Source organism: Bidens hawaiensis, unplaced genomic scaffold (genome assembly GCF_021521415.1).
Source record: "Bidens hawaiensis isolate Kalapana, Puna unplaced genomic scaffold, B.hawaiensis_p1.1 tig00016775_1, whole genome shotgun sequence".
Lineage (NCBI taxonomy): Eukaryota > Viridiplantae > Streptophyta > Magnoliopsida > Asterales > Asteraceae > Bidens > Bidens hawaiensis.
In genome coordinates, this window is record NW_027492544.1 from 193,679 (window position 1) to 213,154 (window position 19,476).

The window sequence follows — 19,476 nt, forward strand, 5'->3', positions numbered from 1 at the left end:
GATACATACACATATATAGTCCATGCTCACATAGATGTCATACATATGTACATATGTAACATCGCATTCTCTTAGATTTCACAAATGGCACGGCGCTACCATCTCTTTGTCGTGTACCAGAACTTTGTAATCAAGCATAGGTAACCAGTAACCCTAGCGCAACAAAATAAAAATAAAATACATAGCTAAATATTGCAAATCTCTAACGTTAGACTCTATATAATTAATATAGATGTTGCGTAAACAATGTGTGACTCTACATAATGTTTTTCCTACTAACGCAATATGTAGCAATATGTAGTTCACGAAGAGAGAGTGAGAAAGAAAAGAGTGACGATTAGGTGGTTACATTCCATCTTATGTATCACATATGCATACGTGTTGTGATTCTCATAGCATTCAACTAAATTTTGACGATCGTGTGTGTATATATATATATATCATTTTAGCTAGGTATATGCTTGATAAAACTAGAAATAATCTTTTAAACTATTCATGAATTTACTTTCCAACCTACACTTTTTTTATATTTGAACAACTTAGAACATGAGTCGGCAAATAATTTCTAAAACAACAAAACATTTTCAATGTTTTGGATTTGACGACAATAATGTCGATTGTGCTTGCACTACAACACATAGTAACAAAGCATGTATTCAATTAAAACAAAAGAAAAGGTACAACCATTTTGTTAACTTTATCACCAAAACCATATAATGGGCTTGTTATCTTATAAACATGTTTTCAGTTAAAACAAAAACAAACTTTACTCTAGTTACATAACTGACTTAAACTTTAAACCATTGAGTAAATCAATGTGTTAGAGTACTTGTTACGGATCGATTCAGGTTTATATATAGATCAACTTATAGGATTACTATCAACGAATAAATGTTAAGAATTTCATCTATCTGAATATAATTTATCCTTTGAAAGTAAGTAGCATGCTACAAACATGTACTTTAATTATCAGCTTTTAACTTATAAGTTATAAGGTTTCCAGCCGCGTGTAGCTGGGATATCTATTCATATCATATTATCATCAATATATGATCATGTAAGTAAAGTTTGGAAAAAGAAAAGAATGGTGGGAAATATAAGATACCAACCAAAACCCATGGTTGCCTTTTGTCTGGTGACTTGAATAGCAATGCAGGTATATATGCCTCTCACAACAATATTACCTAGTGGAAAACACAACTTTTTTTTTTTTTTTTGTAAAGTAGAATCAGTTTAGTCCACTATCATGTCTATTTTCACGAAAAAGACAATATGATATATAATTTATCAATGCATGTATAGAATATTCTTTATAAATTTGGTGTTGCTTGCACTTCTATCAAATATAATATTTATTAACAAAATAAAAACACTTAATAAATTTATGTATGCAGATTATTATTTTGCTAATAAATAAATTAATAAAGTGGAAACTGGAAACACCAAAATAGCAGCCTAGCGGTCACTTACTAAGGTTGTGGGTATAAGTGTATAACCCATTTTTCCTCACGCGTAAAGTGAGGTGGATATTGGGTCGTCCACTCGTCCCACATGCGGTTTGATGTGGCAGATGGTGACGCGTGATCATCTTTGGAATACCCCCCCCCCCCCCCCCTTCTTCCCTTTTGATGGTCACGCATGACATGGGCTTGGTGACTATGGCCTTTTATTCACCATTTGAAGAACGTTTAGTTTACATGAATGAAATTAAGATTTAAATATCTAAAAAGTCTACTAAACAAAACAAAGATAAGAACATTAATACACACACATTAGTTTCCAGCATGACTATCACCATGTGACAATTCTTTTAGTTAAATGTTTCATTTTTTGTTTTGGGTCACTTAAATAAGAATAGCTTATTTAAAATCTGTTCAAACTTCAAATGGATTAGAGCCATCAGTTGTTAATGTTTGTCATGTCTGCCGTCACCAGTTCACCGCCTACCCATTGCCCCCCTAACCATCATCAACTCCTTCGCCCATCGTCAAAACCAACCGCCATAAATGATATTACCTGCTACCAACCCCACTAACACGATGAATAATATCATCACAGAAACTACTACGCTCCTTCAAGTAACCATGCTAAAACAAAATTTGGCATCTATTATACGAGTTTTGCATGATATAAAGTGTCCAAATTCGACGCTAAATTTGACAGTGTCTCAATTTACTTGTTTGTATTGGCTTTCATAAATTCAAAAAAAAAAACAAAAAAACTAGACACTATATTTGTAAATATCACAGATAAATTTAGCATACTGATAATAATAATCTTCAGGAAGTAGCTCTCTGTCTCATCCATTTTGTCGCAGACCATTTCTCTCCGGAGAGAACCTCACAACCTCCATGAATGCTGTCCTGGTCCGATTGCCCGTCAAGCCCCTGCATTGTTTCACAAATCTTTAGGCTTTTACAAAACCACAAAACAATACATCACTCAACATTATAGTTAGGGGTGCAAATGAGTCAAGCTGGTCGCAAGCTACTCGAGCTTGGATCGATAAAAAGCTCGAAGAGAGCCGACCCCGAGCCTCAAATAAAGCTAGTTTAGTTATCGAGCCCAATCTCAAGCTTTATGTATTTTTAAATTTGAACTCTTTATGACTTCTATGTATTAATTTCACCTGAACAACCGAGCGTTGGCTCGTTTAAGATATTGCACGAGCTCGAGCCAAGTTCATGCTCGCTTAAGGTTTTTTTCTCAAATATATAATAATAATTAAATACGTAATTAACCAATAATACGAATCGGGCCTGAGCTTAAAAAAAACTCACGAGACGAGCTCAAGCCTAAACGAGCTTGGGCTCAGCTTGTTTACACCCTAGTCAATAATATTTTAGTATTATGAAAGGGTAAATAAGCAATTTTAAAAGAACAAACCATGCTCCAGAAAAGCACAGCATCTCCTTTATTCGGTTTAACACAAAGTCCCTTCACCATCTTTCCACCACAACTGCATTCACCTGAACCAGCCTGATATTTTAAACAAGTTAAACTACAAGAAAATAATATAATAATAATAATATTCACAGCAGATTTAAAAGGTGAGCATGCAACTCTTACCATAGGAAAAAAAGTTTCTCCGCCTTCGACATTATCAGTCAGATACATCAACATTGTAGCTACTCTTTGACCACCACGCTTCAAGTTAAACTACAAGAAAATAATATAATATTAAGTTTAAAAAGGGTTAAAGAGCAAATTAGGTAAGACTAAAAGATGGATATATAATTTTGTTTACCGTGTCAGAAAAGTAGTCGTGATGGGGTCTGTAAAACTGATTTGGTTCATACCTGTGCTTCTGTAGATGTTAGTTTTAATGCTGAAAATGTATTAGTATTCCTGTAAATTAATGCCGATTAAAAGCATCAAGTAAAACACTCACCTCAACACTTGAATCAGCTCTCCGTTTTCAATGGGAATTTGAGAAAATGTAGAGATTCGTTTTTCAATTGCCTGATTTTGCAAATAAAAAGAATATATTACAATATTTAACTGTACATGTCAAATGATAAATGTGTGTACATAATACAAGGAAAGCATACTCACATGTATCATTGGATACTTCCGCTCTTCATGGTTTAAAAACATGCCTGAACTTGTTCGAACGTTACTCTTAATTCCCTATTGATGACAAAAAAGATTTTTAAATTAGAATTCCTGTTTTACTAAAACTCTAAATCACAATCATTCACATTCTATATATACTTTTAACGTACCTTCCCGGTTTTTGCATCCACAACGGTTGAGACCTGAAGGCGAGGCTTGGCTATTTCTCTTAAATAATCACATTCCTATAACAAACATACCAAAGGGTAAAGAGTAAAGTTGATGTAAACTAGAAAAAATCTGTTCAACATGAAGCATAATATTGGTTAACCAAGAATAACATAGTGAATATTGTGTACCTCTGCGCTTAAAAAGTTATGAAACAAAACAATTCGTGGGGACCAGCTAATTACTTCAGGTTTAACCTGCAAAATACAGAAAATGAAAACAAAAAACATGGATATAAAGTAATATGTGATAGTGAGTGTGTGTGTGTGTGTGTGTGTGTTGTTTCTTTTCATCCTTCTGAGCTATGGATTATTTTCATATGAACGGTCATCTATTCAACTGTATATGTAAACCACTAAACTTCTTTATCTACAGTTTTCTGCATAGATATGAAGGTGTATTTCTTTCATGTGGTTCTCAATGATTTTAATTTAACATCTGAAATTCCAAATAAGTTAAAAGTTGTGCTTGATATAAGGTTGCAATATAAAACTAGCAAAAATGGATTTAGATGAAAAACATACATATCCGATGCGTAAAATTGCAGCGTCTTTGTCATTCCCCCAGCTAGATACGACTGAAACCATAAGAGAAAAAAAGACAAAGTTAGAAACAGAATAATTGCATCACACTTTTCTTTTTTGCTTATAATTTTTCTTATTAAACATACACAAAGAACAGACTGTTATAATTCTTAATTGTCTCGAGGATCGAACTAAGAAATTATTGGCCGTGCTTAAGCTAACTATAAAATTCTGAAATATCAAATGATTCATTTATCATGATATTATTAAGTCACAAAAAGTAGATTGTTGCGAAATATAAAATGTAACATACCGACCTGCAGGCGACTGATTTCCACCAACATTCCGACCGACAAGTGTTCTTCTAAAGGAAGGAAACGCAGAGCCTACAAATACACATAATAAAAATAAAAACACCTACATGCAAAATCTGAAATCTAATAAAGTAGATAATATTATACCATGTGAATCTTCCAAATTCCAAATAAACGCCAACTGAAGCAAAGCTCCTGCATTGTGATTAGCACAGCAAGATTAAATACACGCTGATTTACATCTTATAAAGTATTTATCTTATAGTGTTTAACATTCAGCCCATTGGCTAACTTGTATTCTTCATTTCCCAGCTCTGACAAATCGTGTAAATACACATTAAGATACACATGAAAAAGGGTTAAATTTGTATATTAGTGTAAAACGGAATTTGATAACTGCAATTTGGAGTTACGAAAATATTTCTATAGAAGATGGCTATGTTAACCAAATTTTTAGGCTCATATCACTAATCATCAACTATGACCTTTACCAACAAATGAACATTTATGAAAATCACTCTCAACAACAGCAGAATAATATAGGTGTGTTCACCATTCGGTTTGAAAACGTGAAACTGCACAAACCGGCCATCTATTTGGTTTCACTGTCGAGTTTTTTTTTCTTCTTAAGTTTCTGTCGGTCAGTCTCAATTTTCAACTCGTATAAAACCGAACCGGACCTTTAGATTATGATACGCTATATATATATTATCTAATACATTTTTATTATAAATGCCACACTTAAATGAACACTTTTATTATATATATCACACTTAAATGAAATTAAGTGTGCTAATTTTGATCTTACATTTCGTCCAAACCGTGAAACTAACTGAAACCAAACCGTTATTCACGGCTCTGTTTGGTTTGGTTTTATCTTTCGACGTTCGGTTTTGGTTTCGATAATCAACGACCGTACCGGAATTGACCGAACATCAATCATTGGTTACCTTTTGTACCTGTGGTTAACCAAATAAACTGAACCGAACCATTCATATTTTCATATACTTCTATCTTTTATACCCCATTTCATGCATATATTTATCTCCATTTCATGTATTTATGCATCCATTTAAGGTCTTTTTCAGTAAAAATCTTAGCCCAAATTTGATTTTGGTTATTAACCGAACCTAAAACCAATTGGTTAATTTGATTGAAGCTAACGACTGAACCGAAACCAAAAACTGACGAAACCATACCAGAATTACAGAAAATCAATTATCGGTTACCTTTTGTACCTGCGGTTAACCCAACTGAACCATTCATATTTTCATATACTTCTAGCTTTTATACCACCATTTGTTTCATCTATTTATACTATTTCAGTAAAAAAAACTAGCCTAATTTTGATTTTGGTTATTAACCGAAATTAACCAAACCGAAAGAACTAACCAAAAACCGACAATTGGTTCATTTGATTGAAACTAATAACCAAACCAAACCGTGCACGTCCCACTACCAACGGTTTGGCTCACGATTTGACCTAAAAACTTTGGTACCAACCAACAAAATAAAATATCGTAAAATAAATATGAACAGACAAACGCAGGCAATATGAGGAAGTAACTTATTACTATTAGCATAATCCACATTATTAATCTTACTACCATTTACTTATATCAATAGAATGATTAGTGAGAAATGAATATAATAATAATAATAATAATAAATGAATGAATTACCGAGAATCATTCCAGCAGTGACAAGTGTGAGTAAACCGATTACGATTTTCATTGCAGATGCCATCGCCGGTTATTCCGTTGCCGATCGAACCGCTTGCTGTTGACAACCGATGACTCTCTCTCTCTCTCTCTCTCTCTCTCTTCCACCTGTTTTTTAACGCTTGCTTATATTATTATTATTATTATTATTATTATGACTTTATTATCGCCCACCGTTTTTAACACTCTATATTTATAACCAAGAAACTAGTTTTAAACTCAATTTTGCGTCTTTATCACTACCAAATCGAGTTATTAAACTTCAAGTTACTGCGTCGTAACGCAAGTATATTTAGCAAAACTAGCTGGTAGTTGTAACTTTTTAAATATATTTAGGTAAAAGAGTTCAAAGTTTAAGAGGTGTTTGGGATAGTGGTGCACAAACCGGTTTAAAACTCAAAACCTGTTTAGATTGAAACCAATTCGGTTTGTTCAGCAAAAGTAAAAAACCAGTTTATGATCGGTTTCGATTTGGATTGAAACCAGTTTCTTGACCAAGTAACGATCAGTTTCAGTTCAGGTTTTGATCGGTTTTGGTTTGGTAAACCTTTGGCTTCAGTCTGTTCCAAACCGGTTTTTACATAATGGGTTTCAAACCAATTCGGTTTCGGTTTGATTTTTGGGTCAGTTTGGTTAGCCGGTTTTTTGGCCCACCTCTAGTTTGTGATCCTTATTCTTATCTCCTTATATCTTATGAAAAGTTTAAAAAAATGTTTGGGATCACACAATTACTCTACTTGTATGTATAATCTGCTACTTGATTATCACAATTAGCACTTTAATTTCATTTATACGTTAACTTTTCTCTAGTCTTGTATATCAAATACTAAAAACCCAACCCGAATAATCCAAACCTGAGAGAGATTGCGTTCGGGTTTCGGTTATAGCATTAAAATTCTCAAACCCGAAAATACAACCGAACACCCTACCTCAGTTGGCTTTGTTAGAGTCAAATTATAACTCAAATCAAACCAATTACCCAACCATTTTAACCTAAAACTCATATCATTATTCAAAGGAGCACAACCTTTAATAACTAACCCATTGATCATCTCTATAAAAATAAGTAAACAATTAAACTACAAAAATTAATCTAAAACAACAAAATCACAAATCCAAAAACTCTAAAAATCACATCACATTAACACAAAATAGGGTTGCTCACGAGTCGAGCCAGGGTGGTTTCGAGCTCGGGCTCGAAATTAAACAGGGCAACTCAACTAAAGCTCTAGCTCGATTTTGAAGTTAAACGAGATTAAGATCGAGCCAACGAGCCGAGCCTAGGTCGATTTTGGCTCGGTTACAAAAATGAGTCAACTCAGCTCAGGATGTTTCAAATCAAGTTTTTTTAGCTAGTTTTATTCGAGCTTTTATCAAGCGAGCCACAAGCCCGAGCTTATAGCCTCGAGCTTTTTGAACAACCCTAACACAAAACCTATATATTATTGTACACAGAACTAAACCCAGGTTGCTTTTGAACCCCTTGCAACTTCATCACATCTCTCAACTCTTCAACTTTAGCCCACTCACCTTCACCAGCATAAACATTACTGAAAGTAACAAACCCACCTGGTCTTTTAACCTCCATATTCATCACAACTTCACCAACCCTTTTCGCCAAATCGGGCCGGTTATAAACCACACACCCGTTCAAAAACGCACCAATCATCGAATCACTCACTCCCACACCCAACTCTCGAACCAAATCATACGCTTCTTCAACTTCACCGCCCCGACAAAGAATGTCAATCACACACGCGTAATGCTCGGCCCGTATCTCGACCCGTTGACTTTCTCGCATTGACTTGAACAAAGTCAACCCCTTGTTGACCAACCCACCATGACTACAAGAAGCAAGAACACATGTTAATGTAACTTGATTCGGCTCCACGTTTTCGACTTCCATTTTATCCAATAACTCTATAGCCGAATCAACCATCCCGTGTTTCCCGTAACACCCAATCATAGCATTCCATGAAGCAATGTGCTTAACCGGCGTAATGTCAAAAACTGTTCTCGCGTGTTTAACGTACCCACATTTCGAATACATATCAATAACTCACTACAAAAACGTTAGCATACATGTGTGTTCGATAAACAAGCCCGTGAATTTCTTTCCCGTTGTTAACCGAGCCCGTTGACCCAAACACAGGGAGCAAACCCGTGATCGTTATAGGATTGGGCTTAACCCGGGCTGCCAACATGTCTTTAAACAACTCAACCGCTTCGGTCACTCGTTGACTTTGAACAAACCCGGAAATCATCGCATTCCATGTAACCACATCCGGGATCAACCCGGTTCTACTCATTTTACCAAACAAATCACTCGCACCGTCACAATCACCAACTCTAGCCTACCCGGTTATCAACGCATTCCACGTAAACTCATTCGGTTCCAACCCGTCCGCCTTCATCCTCTCAAACAAAAACCTCGAATCCTGAACCTGCCAGGAATTCGAATACGCCGAAATCATATTCGTCCACGACACGACATCCGGTTCAGGCATTTTATCAAACACCTGGCGTGCATAACCCAAACACCCACATTTACAATACATATCAATCAACCCATTAACTGTTACCAAATCAAACCCTAACCCAAACTTATTAACCATACAATGGACCTCTTTACCCTTACCCAAATCCCTCATACCCACACAACACTTTAACAAAAACGAAAAGGTATAGCTATTGGGCACTAGGGTTTGTGACGTTTGGAGTAAATTAAAGAACTTTATTGCTTCTTTGAACCTGCCGTTGAATGTTAATGAGAATATGATCCAATTGTATGCGAATATGTTTAGATTTTGGGTGATTTGAAACATTTGGTATGCGGAATTGAAGCAATTGCAGGTTGAGTAAACAGCTACTAGTTTTGAATGTAGAGAGTATGAATTCATGTTGGTGTTTGATGTTAGGATTAAAGCATGGATTTGTTTGCATGGGTTTAATGATTTTGATTTTAAACATTTTTGTAATAAGTTGGCAAAGTAATGAGATGAAAGGTGTTTTTGGTAGTTCATAGTTTGATGATAATTGTTTCAATAAGAAGGATATATATTATTATTATTATTATTATTATTATTATTATTGAAAAATGACGGAAATGTTCATTGTTTAACGGGTTAAAGTTATCATTTGTTGACTGAAATATGTTTTTTTAGGATGTTTCTCATATCCAGTCGACTTTATTGCTCACTATTTAACGGGTAGTTCATAGATTATACTTTAATGTTCACTGCTTCAATCAAAAGGACATACGAGTGGAATGGACATCCTTGGGTATGGTAGTAGTCACTGTGTAGTAACAGTGTAACTCTGACGTCGGTGTCATTGGTAGGGTTTGCGGGTATGTTTGCCGAAGAATGGAGGTGAGGTTTGTGTGTGTTTGATTGGTAAACAATGCGGGTGGTGGGTATGTTTAGGAAAGCCGATGCCGATGCCTGCTGGTTGTGACTTATGACGAGTTGAGAGCGGGGAGGTGAGTTGTAAACGGATGATTAGTAGCGTGGAGGGTTTGACGGGTTGCAGCTTGTTCATTCTAAGGGAAAATGATCAAAATGTCAATTTGAACGGCCAAAGTTAAGAAAATATCTATTTGACCAGCTTATTTCCTATAAGGTCTACCATAAATCTTGTCGACCAATATACTTTTCGATCATTACTTGACAGAAGTTTTAACCAACCATATTGTGCCACTTAGCCAGAAAATCTCATCAGAAGCAAAACAAAAAATAAAATAAAAATTGTTGACTGCTTGGCTCCAGTGATCTTTTTTATGACGCGTGGCAGAAACTTATCTGTTGAAAATCTTGTTGGCTAATGATTTAAAAGTGTGCGGATTGACGAGGTTGAGGGTGGGCATTATTGATAAAAGTTGAGTTTTCTACCAAAATGGGGTGAAAGGAATAAATATTTACCAAAATAGGAAATTTGAAACTTATTTACTAAAATAGGTGATTTTAGATAGATTTTTCATTTTTCACTCATAATCTTATTGGGTAAAAATCATCTCAATTATTTTTATTTTTATTTTTTAAAAAGATAATTGAAAAATGAACTAAAATATTGAAATATATTTTTATCTTCAATTTTGTTTCCATCTAAATAAAAAACCTTTTTAAAATTGTTTTCTAAAATTTAATTTTTTATTATTATTTTACAAACTTATTAAAATCTACTGATTTTAAGTCTTTGTTCTTTTTTTTTATTGATTTATAATTGTTTTCAACAATATGTTTTTTCTTATATTAAGAGCATTCAAAAAGAGAACTAGATTTAATACTGATACAAATATCGACGTTGCTTAGTAGATATTTTATCATATATCATATATGAACATTTTATTTACTTTGACTAGCCGAATGAACATTTTATTTACTTTGACTGGTCAAGTAGACATTTTGGATTAACTTAAAGATAAATTTATTAAGTATATGATTGTATGTGTCTACAAGTCCAGGGTGTTAGGGGTGTCTACTTATACCCATTTACTTAAGATAATGTTTGTGTCTCATCTTCAACATGTCCGGTTAATAGAGTATCTACCCTATGCCATGGAAGAAGGTTAAGATTTATCCATCTATAAGTGTTTTCGAATAATTAAACATCATAATTCCCTTCTTAGCAAAAGTAGAGCAAATTATTTACCTCATAATTTTCAAACAAATTTGTACTTTACAATGTCTCACCAAACAATCTTTCCTATGAACACAGGCATTGCATAAGTTACTTTATCATATAAAAACACAATAGAAACTTTTAATTTTCAAGAAATGTGAACTCACCTACTATAATACTTTATAAAAAATATTTTCTAAAAAGTATACGGGGTTATTCTAGGAAACTTTTCTCTTTTTAGACAATGAATAAAGATACATATCGACAAAAATGGTTTCACTTAAAGATAACTAAAGTCGGATGTACGATTACAACTAAATATATTATGAATTGGTATATAGAATTATTGGTATATAGAATTATTGGTAAAACGCCCAAAACGTTTATTATATTAAGGAATATCACAAAACTTAATTACAATAATTTAACTTTACACGATTTATATAGACTATACTAAGACACGTTAGACTATAATTTAAGATTCCTAAACAATAGGATCTAATTTTAAATAAACCTTATCCTAACAACTTAAACCCTTGACTTGTTTAAAAAGTAATAGCTTTCCGTTCAACTTGTGCTTTACTCGCCAAATTATATTGCCTTGCACACCAATGCACTAATTCGAAATTGCCAACATAAAACATGCTATGCAATTGCCGACAATTTATAAACTTGTCATCTTTAATCCCCTATTAACAATGGTTAGCTTTTTATTAAAAACAGGATAACATATTAATTGTTAACATTACATTTCCTCTTTTGTTTCCTCACATATTGTTTGGTAGCTTAAAATATAAAATCTCATGTTTCATCTATGGTAATATATTGGAGTCAAATTGTTAACAAGAAAATCTAAGATCTTGATATATACTGTGTTGAAGCTTTTGTGCTAATATTTGAAATATACTAAAAATGTATGCAACGTGGTAACTCATTCTCTCTATATACAGGTCTAAGTCAACATAATACAACAACTTCTTATCTGAACACATTTTTTTATCCCTAACATTACCATTTTACCATATATACTTATTCTTTTCACATATAACACAACAACTTTTTATCTAGAACCCACATTATATTTATAAAATTTAATTGTATGAAAAAAACCAAAATAACAGAAAAAATAATACGTATGTAAACCGCACGTAGACAAGACGTGTACTCATGAATTAAGGGTGCCTCAATGTTGCACGCCCCACATGCGCACGTCACCTCACCACGAATGGCGTACGAATAATTGCGTTGTTAATAGTCTAACCATCTTTAAATCGTCTGTTTCTAAACAAATTGTTTTAAGACTTCTTCTAAAATATATTTTTCATTTTAATAGAAACTCTAGTTATTAAAAAACATAATTCACAAGAACTATACAAAACCAATTTCAAACAGAATAACTACAAAAGTCTTAACAAGGAAAACAATCATTATTGATACTTTTTTCTCTCTTTGTTACTTACATTTAGACCTCAAAATAATAATATCAATTGTAGTCACAATATAAGAAAAAACAAAAGTCATAAGAGAACAAGACATTAATCACATGGAAAGCTACATATGTAGAAAACTTTTAAATGAAAATTATAGTGTCACTTTAGTCAAGAAACATATGTCAAAAAAGTAAATAATTAACAATAGCAATAAATTCTTTTAATCAGTCTTTGGAGCTATCCTAATATTCAAATGAGTTTTTATGAAACTGGTTATTGACTGTCTATATTAATTTTGATGTGTTAAGTCTAACTTACTTAGAAATCATCATCATCATCGTACTCAGTATATCCCACCAATAGCAAAGCTAACTTACTTAGAAACATTATATAAAAAACATGTTACTTTGAGAATTCTTTATTAAGTCAGGTTTTAAACATGAGACCATAAAGATCCCAAAATGTAACCAATATCCCTAGAGATGGGCAAAAAACCTAGTTTCGGATCTGACCCGAAACCGAACCAGACTCGAACCTTTCGTAACCATTCCATCTCTACTAGGTCAAAACCTAGACCTGACCCAACCCCGACACACCCAGTCAAAACCCGACCATACTTGAAACCGATTCCTACCCGAACCGGTATCTGATTTTTGACTATGCCTAGAACTCCTTGTCACTAGACCGGAAGACCTCATTAAGTTAGGTTTCGAACCTGAGACCATAAAGATCCCAAATTGTAAACAATATCCCTATACGTGGGCAAAAAACCTAGTTCCGGATCTGACCGGAACCAGTCCTACCCAACCCGACCCGCGCGTACAAACCGAGTTTTGGTTCCTCAGAATAAATCGTACCTAGAACCGAACGAAACTCGAACCGTTCCACCTCTACCAGGTTAAAACCCATACTCGACCCAAACCTAGCACACCCGGTCAAAACCCGACCATACTCAAAATTGATTCCTATCCGACCCGATTTCTAAAAATACTCGATTTTTGCACCTCAAAACATCTCGTTGTCACTAAACTAGAAGACCAATTATACAATAAAATATAATAAGTAATAATAATAATAATAATAATAATAAATACTACTCATCTTGTACCTTGTGCCATATCAAAGACGTACCATACGAAGAACATCACATACACACCCAGCTCCTCTTTTTCTCAGGTTCGTTATTTCTCCTTCAAATCTCTAATCATAATAATAATAATTTATTATTATTAATCTGATTCTCATAAATAATAATCAATCAATCAATCAATCGCTTAACAATTGCAGTTTCCGATCAATGACCAACACTCATTTCTAGACTCTTCTTCTAACAGGTAATCAATCAATCAATCAATCAATTCAAATTAGGTTTCACTTTCAATTCAATTTAATAACCTTTTGATCGCTATACTAACAGGCTCAATTATAATAATAATAATATCAGTCAATCAGTCAGTCAATTGATTAATTAATCGATCTCATGGCGGTTGTTGAGAACGGTGTCAATAATAATAATAATAATAATAATAATAATCAATTGGACGAGTCACCGATTGTGAATGGGAATGGAGATCATAAGAAGGAGGTTAGGGATCTGAAACTGAATCCTTTGGCTGAGGAATTTGTCCCGAAAAGTTACGTTAGGGTTCCGCTGCAGTCGCCGCCTGCTCTGTTTGGTTATGGTGGTGGGAATGAGTTTATGGTGCAGAGTAATCATGTAGGGTTTGGAAACATCAATGCTGGTTCCAATGGAAGGGTATGGTTTCGTGAAAACCTAAGTTTTAGGGGTGTGCGCGGTTTGGTTTGGGATAAAACAGAAGCGAAAACCGGAACTTCGGTTTTCGAGTGTTTAAAATTGTTTGGTTTAGGTTCGGTTTGGGTCGGTTTTGAGCTAAAACCGAACCAAAAATCAAAACTTTGGTTCTTGAGTTTTTGAAAACTATTCAGTTTTTTCAGTTTGGGCTAAAAAACCGAACTGAAAACCGAAACTTTGGTTTTTGAATTTTTGAATTTTGAAAATCGTTGAAAAAACTGTTTTTTTTGGTTCAGTGTTTTGGTTTTCCGTGTAGGCTCAGTTTGGCTTTGGTTTTGTCATTTGAGCTTAAAAGTTTTGCACGAAATAATGAATTTCAGCTTAAATCATTTTATTAATAAGTAATTGATTATAATAGATTTGGGCAAATGTTTTCAAGTTACATATTTATACAAAGTTTTATAAGTTACTTAAATATAAAATTAATAAATAGATAATTCTTTCAATCCGGTTCGGTTTTTATTACATGCAAAACTAAAACCGATGCCTAAGTTTGATTTTACAAAAACATAAAACTAAACCGTCGGCTTTTGTTTCAGTTTGTTTTTTGGGTTTCGTGCACACCCCTACCTAATTTTGATTTACAGTTTTTTGTTGTTTAACATTTTTTTTTTGTTTCTGAATTATGATCATCAGAAGAAAGGTAATTATAGTAATGGAAAGAGGAGGTTGAATAGCCGAACTAATATGGCACAACAAGAAGATGCCATTAAGAGAACAGTTCATGTATCTGACATTGATCAGCAGGTAAAGAGTCATATAATGTAATAAGTTTTTTTAACAACGTTTAAATGTTTCTTTGGTTGGTCATGGTTTGAGTTTAGGTTACTGAAGAACAACTTGCGGGACTTTTTCTTAGCTGTGGGCAGGTAACTTTTGTTATCCGTATCATATTATCATGGACTCGTAGTCTTCAAAATCTAAATTTTCTTGCTGTCACTACAGGTTATTGATTGTCGGGTATGCGGTGACCCTAATTCCGTTCTTCGTTTTGCTTTTATTGAGTTTACTGATGAGGGTATGCATATCGCACACTTAGCTTTCTCTACTTCTAGTAAGTTTTGTTTGTGATTTTGTGCTTTGTATAATGTCAGTTTTTATGTTGGTTACTTGCAGAAGGGGCAAAGACTGCATTGAATCTTGCTGGAACAATGCTCGGGTTCTACCCGCTTAGGGTCTTGCCTTCAAAAACTGCAATCGCACCCGTCAATCCAACTTTTCTGCCTCGAGTGAGATTCTTGATACATTTACTACAATTTGTGAAGATCTAATAAGTTATGTATGTGCTTTAGCAGCCTAGTGCTAACTTTTATCTTTTCCGTTATTTGTGTTTAGTCTGAGGACGAAAGGGAAATGTGTGCAAGGACTATTTATTGTACCAACATAGATAAAAAGGTTACTCAGGCTGATGTCAAACTCTTCTTTGAATCATTTTGCGGAGAGGTTTATATCTTTTTTTTTTTAAAAAAAAAATTTGATACCTTTGTTTTGATCTGGATTGTTAACCGTATGCTATTGAATTTGTTACTTTTTTTAGGTTTACAGGTTGAGATTGCTTGGAGACTACCATCATTCGTCTCGTATTGCATTTGTGGAGTTTGTGATGGTTATTTCTTTTAACCTTTTTAGCTTGTTTTGTTTCCTTAAAAGGCATTATATTTGTTAAACGGGATCGTGTAGCATGATGAGAAGTTACTTTTAAATTTTAATAGAGTGCATTCAGTTCTAGTGTAAGTTACTAAGAAAATTAAAACTAGTGTTTTAAAGTGTATATTTTAGATTGTGCTAAAATGGAATAATAGCTTGAAAAATTTCGCTACTTTCCCTTTGTCACCCAAATTTTTGCCTTTTGGTAATCATATCTTCAGTATTTTCCAATAATGGTTATTATCATTAAATGGTTTTATTGAATATAGATCGTTTTGCACTTTTTCATATTTTAAACGAGTTCTAAATCAATTTCCAACATCAAGTTAAACTTGATATTTCTTGATTTTCGTTAGCTAAAAGAGTTACACGTGACAGTTATAATCCATTTATATGGTTAAGTATTTTCTGATAATGTTTTATATATTTCAGGCTGAGAGTGCAATTGCAGCTCTGAACTGTAGCGGTGCAGTATTGGGCTCATTGCCAATAAGGTACTTTTATCTCGTTATAAACACTTACATGTGACGGTTATAACCCATTTATGATAACCGTTAAAATGGGTAATGTGTTGAAAATTAGCTAAAATTGAAACATGACAAATGGGCGTGATGGGTCGAACACGTTCAACGTCAACTAATTTATTTAAGTGTTTACGAGCTACGACAACCTGTCCTTCCGAATTTCTTGTTTGATGATACTTTATTAATATGCAGGGTAAGCCCTTCAAAGACACCTGTCCGTTCCCGTTCAACTCGCCCCACAGTGAACTGAGACATGTCGACACGTCCTGACAATAGCTATATTTAAATATACGTACGTAGATACACAGTAACTGTTTAAAATTATGTTTTTCATTGAGTGTTTGATGCATTTTGGAGCCCAAGTATATCTATCTATCTATCTATCTATCTATCTATCTATAGATTTGTTTTAATTTAGAACCATAAATTTTGGATGTTATTTTCATGGAAAGCATGGTTTGTAGCATGCTATTATTATTCATTCCCTTTAGTTCTGGTTTTATATAGTTGTAGTAGACAAGTACTTAGTTTAGGAATGATATCATGAAATCTATATTAAAAAGGTTTAGTTGGGGGTCTAACTTAGCTGGTCGGTCGGGTAACTGGTCAAAACGAGTCATTTTAGAATCCTAAAACGGGTTTTGATTGTAATGGAGTTGGGTTGAAATAGGTCGATTTAGGTGAAAAAAAGTATTATACATGTTCACCCAATTTGTTATTTATGGTTGTTAGTGGCGGTGACCGGCAAAGGTGTTGGCGACAGTGGTGGCAGACGTATCGGCAGGGACAAAAGGTGTTGGCGACAGTGGTGGCAGACGTATCGGCAGGGACAATGGTGGTCAGGCGTGTCAATCGTGTTGGGTTTAGTTCGTTGACGAGTTTGTTGGGTTGAGTCCGTTGACGAGTTTTAAGTTGGCGACTGGGCGGGTTGAAATGTTCGACCCAAGCACTACCCTTGTTTTTCTATTCGTGTCTAAAACATTAACCCTAAATCACAAACATTTAAGATCATGTAACTGGAAGTCTTGAAAATGATTCGCTTGTCATTTTATCTAAACATGTCAAATTGACTGGTAGGTATTAATCAAGTTGTAAACGTGTTAATCAGAATGATGTGTGGTAAAAAATGGTTCAGCGGGTTATAAACGGGTTAGATGTTGACTCGTTTAATTAAATAGGTTGGCATGTCAACATATTTGATTTAATCAAATTACAAAAACTCTTTTAACAACGTACTGTAACGCACATGGGTTCAATACCTAGTTAGTTTACAAAAAAAAGTCGTTTTTTTTAATATTTCATGTAACATATAAGATTTGTAGTAATGTAAGTATCGAACGAGCATGTATCGGTGTATCTAGCTATCAACAGATTATGTCGTTAAACATACGACACTCAAGAATGAGCGTCATGCACATGAACAATTCTAGCAAATTTTTGTATGTTACACATAAAACTCGGTTTACTTGCAAGTAAAAACATTTTTCCTTTTTAAGTATATTATAAAATTATGTAATACAATGCGTAGTTAGTAGTTACACTAACCGTTAACTGTTTCCATTTCAAAAGACAAAAGTCATGGTGTGCTTCAACGAAATTGAAGAGCTCAAATTGTTTGTGTAACGTCATTTATTTCAACTTGTTATGTTTGTTTGTATTTTAGTTTCATAGGGAGTTTTATTTGTGAAGGGATGTTGTCACCATTTATATGAATATTATAAAAAAGTTATTGGTACTATATTATTATTATTATTATTATTATTATTATTACCTGTACATATTTTTAATTTTTATTTTTTTTATTATTACTCGTACATGTTATCATTACTTTGATGGGGCGGTCATTGGTTATTTGGGTTTTCCTAAAGAGATTCATTCAGGTGGGTAGTCAAGGGTTCGAGTTCTAGAATACTCTCTCCGTCCTATTTTAAATGTTCATTTTTTCATTTTTGGTTGTTCCAATTTAAATGTCATTTCTATACATATAAATTTAATTTTCAATTGTGCCCTTACTATTACATATAGTTGTAAGGCCCCGAACCCGGTAGCCCTACTTTAGCGTCGGATTTACTCATAAACACAGTTCTTACAAATCAGAGTTCATTAAAACTTTCGCGGAATATAAAAACTTTCATGAAACGTTACAGCAATCCAAAACTTGCCTTAATTAAACATTCTTGTCTTTCAAAATAAACGTCAATTACATTAAAACATCTTGAGTCTTCAGATGCCAGTCTCCTATTCGCCCACCATGTTCCCGCTCAAGCTAGCTGTCTCATTCTACTCACCTGCGTGCATACTAAAAGTCAGCTACGCTGAGTGAGTTCTAGTTAATCGGACGCCATACAATACATACACATACATACATATCCGAAGATACATATCCATACTTAACTAGTTACCCTTCTGTTCTACATACATACTTACTACCATACATACATACATATCTACAATCACTAACCTCAGTCTACCGAGAGTACGTTCATAGTCCGCCGTCTACACCTGTACTCAAGGTCGTGAACACGTAAAAGGTCCGCAGTCCTTACCTATGTTCACCATTTAGGGTACGCGCAAGGTCCGCAGTCCTTCCCTATACCATCCTACATCCACAACACGTACAAGGTCCACAGTCCTTCCCTATGTTGCAACCTAACTCATAGCACGTACGAGGTCCGCAGTCCTCCCCTATGCCATCCTACATCCACAACACGTACAAGGTCCACAGTCCTTCCCTATGTTGCAACCTAATTCATAGCACGTACGAGGTCCGCAGTCCTCCCCTATGCCATCCTACATCCACAACACGTACAAGGTCCACAGTCCTTCTCTATGTTGCAACCTAATTCATAGCACGTACGAGGTCTGCAGTCCTCCCCTATGCTACCACAACACAAATACAGCACGTATAAGGTCCACAGTCCTTTCCTATGCTGATGCCTATCTTTAATACGTATAAGGTCCGCAGTCCTTAACTACGTTGTCGTCTATTATCTGTAACACGTATAAGGCCCACCGTCCCTATCTACGTTTACATCTATCATCTACATTACGTATAAGGCCCGCAGTCCTTAACTACGCCATCACCAGCCGAGTCTATGTC

The 19,476-nt window shown here is 34.3% G+C and overlaps 2 protein-coding genes and 1 pseudogene across 2 annotated transcripts; 1 reads left to right on the forward strand and 2 right to left on the reverse strand.

Moving 5' to 3' along the window:
- Window positions 1–2,086: 2,086 nt before the first annotated feature.
- Window positions 2,087–6,460, reverse strand: LOC143552095 (prolyl 4-hydroxylase 1-like). Its single transcript, XM_077042391.1, has 12 exons — window positions 6,304–6,460; window positions 4,769–4,816; window positions 4,625–4,693; window positions 4,308–4,360; window positions 3,915–3,980; window positions 3,726–3,800; window positions 3,556–3,630; window positions 3,392–3,462; window positions 3,248–3,299; window positions 3,070–3,159; window positions 2,887–2,979; window positions 2,087–2,387 (listed from the first exon to the last, which is right to left on the reverse strand). Exons 1-12 carry the CDS (start codon window positions 6,365–6,367, stop codon window positions 2,280–2,282), a joined length of 864 nt encoding a protein of 287 aa, XP_076898506.1. The 5' UTR covers window positions 6,368–6,460; the 3' UTR covers window positions 2,087–2,279.
- Window positions 6,461–7,395: 935 nt separating this feature from the next.
- LOC143552117 (pentatricopeptide repeat-containing protein At5g59600-like) lies at window positions 7,396–9,394 on the reverse strand (annotated as a pseudogene).
- A 4,415-nt stretch (window positions 9,395–13,809) lies between these two features.
- LOC143552122 (polyadenylate-binding protein-interacting protein 11-like) lies at window positions 13,810–17,008 on the forward strand. The gene is made up of 9 exons (XM_077042414.1): window positions 13,810–14,148; window positions 14,842–14,952; window positions 15,030–15,074; window positions 15,151–15,223; window positions 15,322–15,434; window positions 15,541–15,648; window positions 15,743–15,811; window positions 16,285–16,346; window positions 16,569–17,008. Exons 1-9 carry the CDS (start codon window positions 13,873–13,875, stop codon window positions 16,624–16,626), a joined length of 915 nt encoding a protein of 304 aa, XP_076898529.1. The 5' UTR covers window positions 13,810–13,872; the 3' UTR covers window positions 16,627–17,008.
- Window positions 17,009–19,476: the final 2,468 nt, after the last annotated feature.

Excerpts from the sequence above, each read along its gene's own strand:
- LOC143552095 (XM_077042391.1), bottom strand. The coding sequence starts at position 6,367 with ATGGCATCTGCAATGAAAATCGTAATCGGTTTACTCACACTTGTCACT. Across the intron at positions 3,801-3,914 it reads ATAACTTTTTAAGCGCAGAG|GAATGTGATTATTTAAGAGA; the intron begins GTACACAATATT and ends TGTTTGTTATAG. Across the intron at positions 3,300-3,391 it reads GAGCTGATTCAAGTGTTGAG|GTATGAACCAAATCAGTTTT; the intron begins GTGAGTGTTTTA and ends ACAGAAGCACAG.
- LOC143552122 (XM_077042414.1), top strand. The coding sequence starts at position 13,873 with ATGGCGGTTGTTGAGAACGGTGTCAATAATAATAATAATAATAATAAT. Across the intron at positions 15,075-15,150 it reads TTTTTCTTAGCTGTGGGCAG|GTTATTGATTGTCGGGTATG; the intron begins GTAACTTTTGTT and ends CTGTCACTACAG. Across the intron at positions 15,435-15,540 it reads ATCCAACTTTTCTGCCTCGA|TCTGAGGACGAAAGGGAAAT; the intron begins GTGAGATTCTTG and ends ATTTGTGTTTAG.